Genomic DNA, 2161 nt, shown 5'->3' on the forward strand with positions numbered 1-2161 from the left:
AAATAATGAATCAATTAAATGTTCAATTAAGGTTATTTTATCACCGTAAATTAACGAAGAATAATGAACTATAGAATATTGAAAACTTGATTTTAAACTCGTGTTTCAATATGGCTAAGCTATAAAATTAAATTCTCCGATAAATTAAAATATAATGAACAAAAATTATGAAAAAAATTTGTTGGAAATAATGCCCAAAAAAAAGCCCCGAGAGAGAGAGAGAGAGAGAGAACGGTGGGAGTGGGGATGAAGTAGATAAAGAAGATGATGGAGGAGACGAGCTCACGCTGGCTGTCTTCGTTCCTAGCGATAGAAACCTGCGACAACCAAATTAATTACGGGTTCGTCTTTTTCTTACTTTTATTTTCTAGGAAAAATTCACATTAGGGGTAATTTAGTAAATAAAATCTTCTTTTGAAACCAGCTTAGGGTTAGCATTTGCAACGGTAAGTTAAACCGCGTTAAAGCGGAGTTGGGTTTCCTAATAGCTTTGGGAATGAATTCCTAATAGCTTTGGGAATGAAATCCTAATAGCTCTAGGAATGAAATCCTATAAATTCCTTCTCTTCCCTTCAATTTCATTTTCAATTTCAAACCCATCTCTCTCTCTCTCTCTCTCTCTCTCTGTTGCTTCTCTGCTTTCTGCTCTCTACTCTGTGCTCGCTTTCTGCTCTTTATGCTCTCTGCTCTTTGTTCTCACACTGCTAGTCATGAAGATCAGAGGAGTTTGGGCCCACAACTTCCATCAAGAATTGTCTCAATTCGATCACTGCCTGCACCGCTTCCCCGTCATCTCTTTCGATACCGAATTTCCAGGCTTTCTCCGAGACACTCCCCGAGACGCACTCGAAGATCAACGTTACGAAGATGTAAAATTCAATGTTGAATCCCTCAAATTGCTCCAGTTGGGATTCACTCTGTCCGACGCCCATGGCAACATTGGGGGAACTTGGGAATTCCACTTGTCTGGGTTTAATGAGAAATCTGACCCTCATGTTGTCGCTTCCATTTCTCTACTCAAAAGGAACGGTCTTGATTTTGCGAGACTTGGGCAATTTGGGATTTCTGTTGCGGAGTTTGTGTTCGGGTTTCTGCGTGTCCTTAGATTCCACAGAGGGTTGCATGATTTGACATGGGTTTGCTTTCATGGCCTGTATGACCTGGCCTATTTGCTCAAGCTCTTGACCCAAAAGCCTCTGCCCGATTCAGTGGTGATGTTTGCTAAGGCTCTTGGTGTAGTTTTTGGCACCATTTATGATGTCAAATTCATGGCTCGCTACTGCCGGGGATTCTTTGGCGGTGAAATTGGATTGGCAAGGGTGGCCAAGCTTCTTGATGTGGAGCGTTCCGGTGAAGCTCATCAAGCGGGTTCGGACAGTTTGTTGACTGCCGCTGTGTTCTCCAAGATGAACGCAACGTTTAGGTCTGTGGCTGGGATGTCTCAAGGCTGCTTGTATGGAATTAGCCCAACAATCGTGCGATATTGGCAGCCCGCTCCTGTGATCCTCCGTCGCCCTTGCTTTCCTGTTGCAGCACCTCGTGTCTACGGTGCTCGTCTCATTCATAGTCCTATTCTTCCCACTTATGTACACATGTAGTTAGTTTTGTAAATTCTGATTTTTTGGAGTTGGTGAACAGTCAAGTGACTAGCTGGCTGATCCGTATTCATTTTGTATGTACAACATTTTTTACACCAAAAGATTATAATACAATTCTTTAATTTCTACCGAAATTTCCTACTTTGTTTCTTTTTATTGCCGAAGTAAATGGGTTGTATTTTACCTAGTTTCCGACTCAGATACAAGAAACTTGCATCTTAATCTCTTGTTTTGAATATGAAGAATGTGAGCTTGGAATTGCAAGTCTCTTTAACGTTCTGTCTTTAGTTGTTTAGCTGTAGAAAATTTCCCTTGATCCCCCTCCCCCTCCGCAAATGTAACACCAATCATTTTTCGGATATAATTCTTCTGTTCTTCTTGTGGTAGGCTACATTAGAGCATCTATTAGCGATGGTATTTCATATATCATCTTCTGTTCTGTGGTAACTTTTGTTGATGACACTCAGGATGTAGCCAATTCCAAGCCATGTCCAAAGTGTAAGCGACCTATTGAAAAAACCAAGGGTTTGAGGAAACTTTTCTATGGCTTATGCTCTTATAAT

General features: G+C 41.0%; 1 protein-coding gene across 1 annotated transcript; it reads left to right on the plus strand.

Annotated features, from left to right (window-relative positions):
- Positions 1 to 529: 529 nt before the first annotated feature.
- Positions 530 to 1732, plus strand: LOC117629077 (putative CCR4-associated factor 1 homolog 8). Its single transcript, XM_034361597.1, has one exon. It carries the CDS (start codon positions 543 to 545, stop codon positions 1596 to 1598), a length of 1056 nt encoding a protein of 351 aa, XP_034217488.1. The 5' UTR covers positions 530 to 542; the 3' UTR covers positions 1599 to 1732.
- Positions 1733 to 2161: the final 429 nt, after the last annotated feature.

The sequence above is a fragment of the Prunus dulcis genome, chromosome 1, assembly GCF_902201215.1.
Source record: "Prunus dulcis chromosome 1, ALMONDv2, whole genome shotgun sequence".
Lineage (NCBI taxonomy): Eukaryota > Viridiplantae > Streptophyta > Magnoliopsida > Rosales > Rosaceae > Prunus > Prunus dulcis.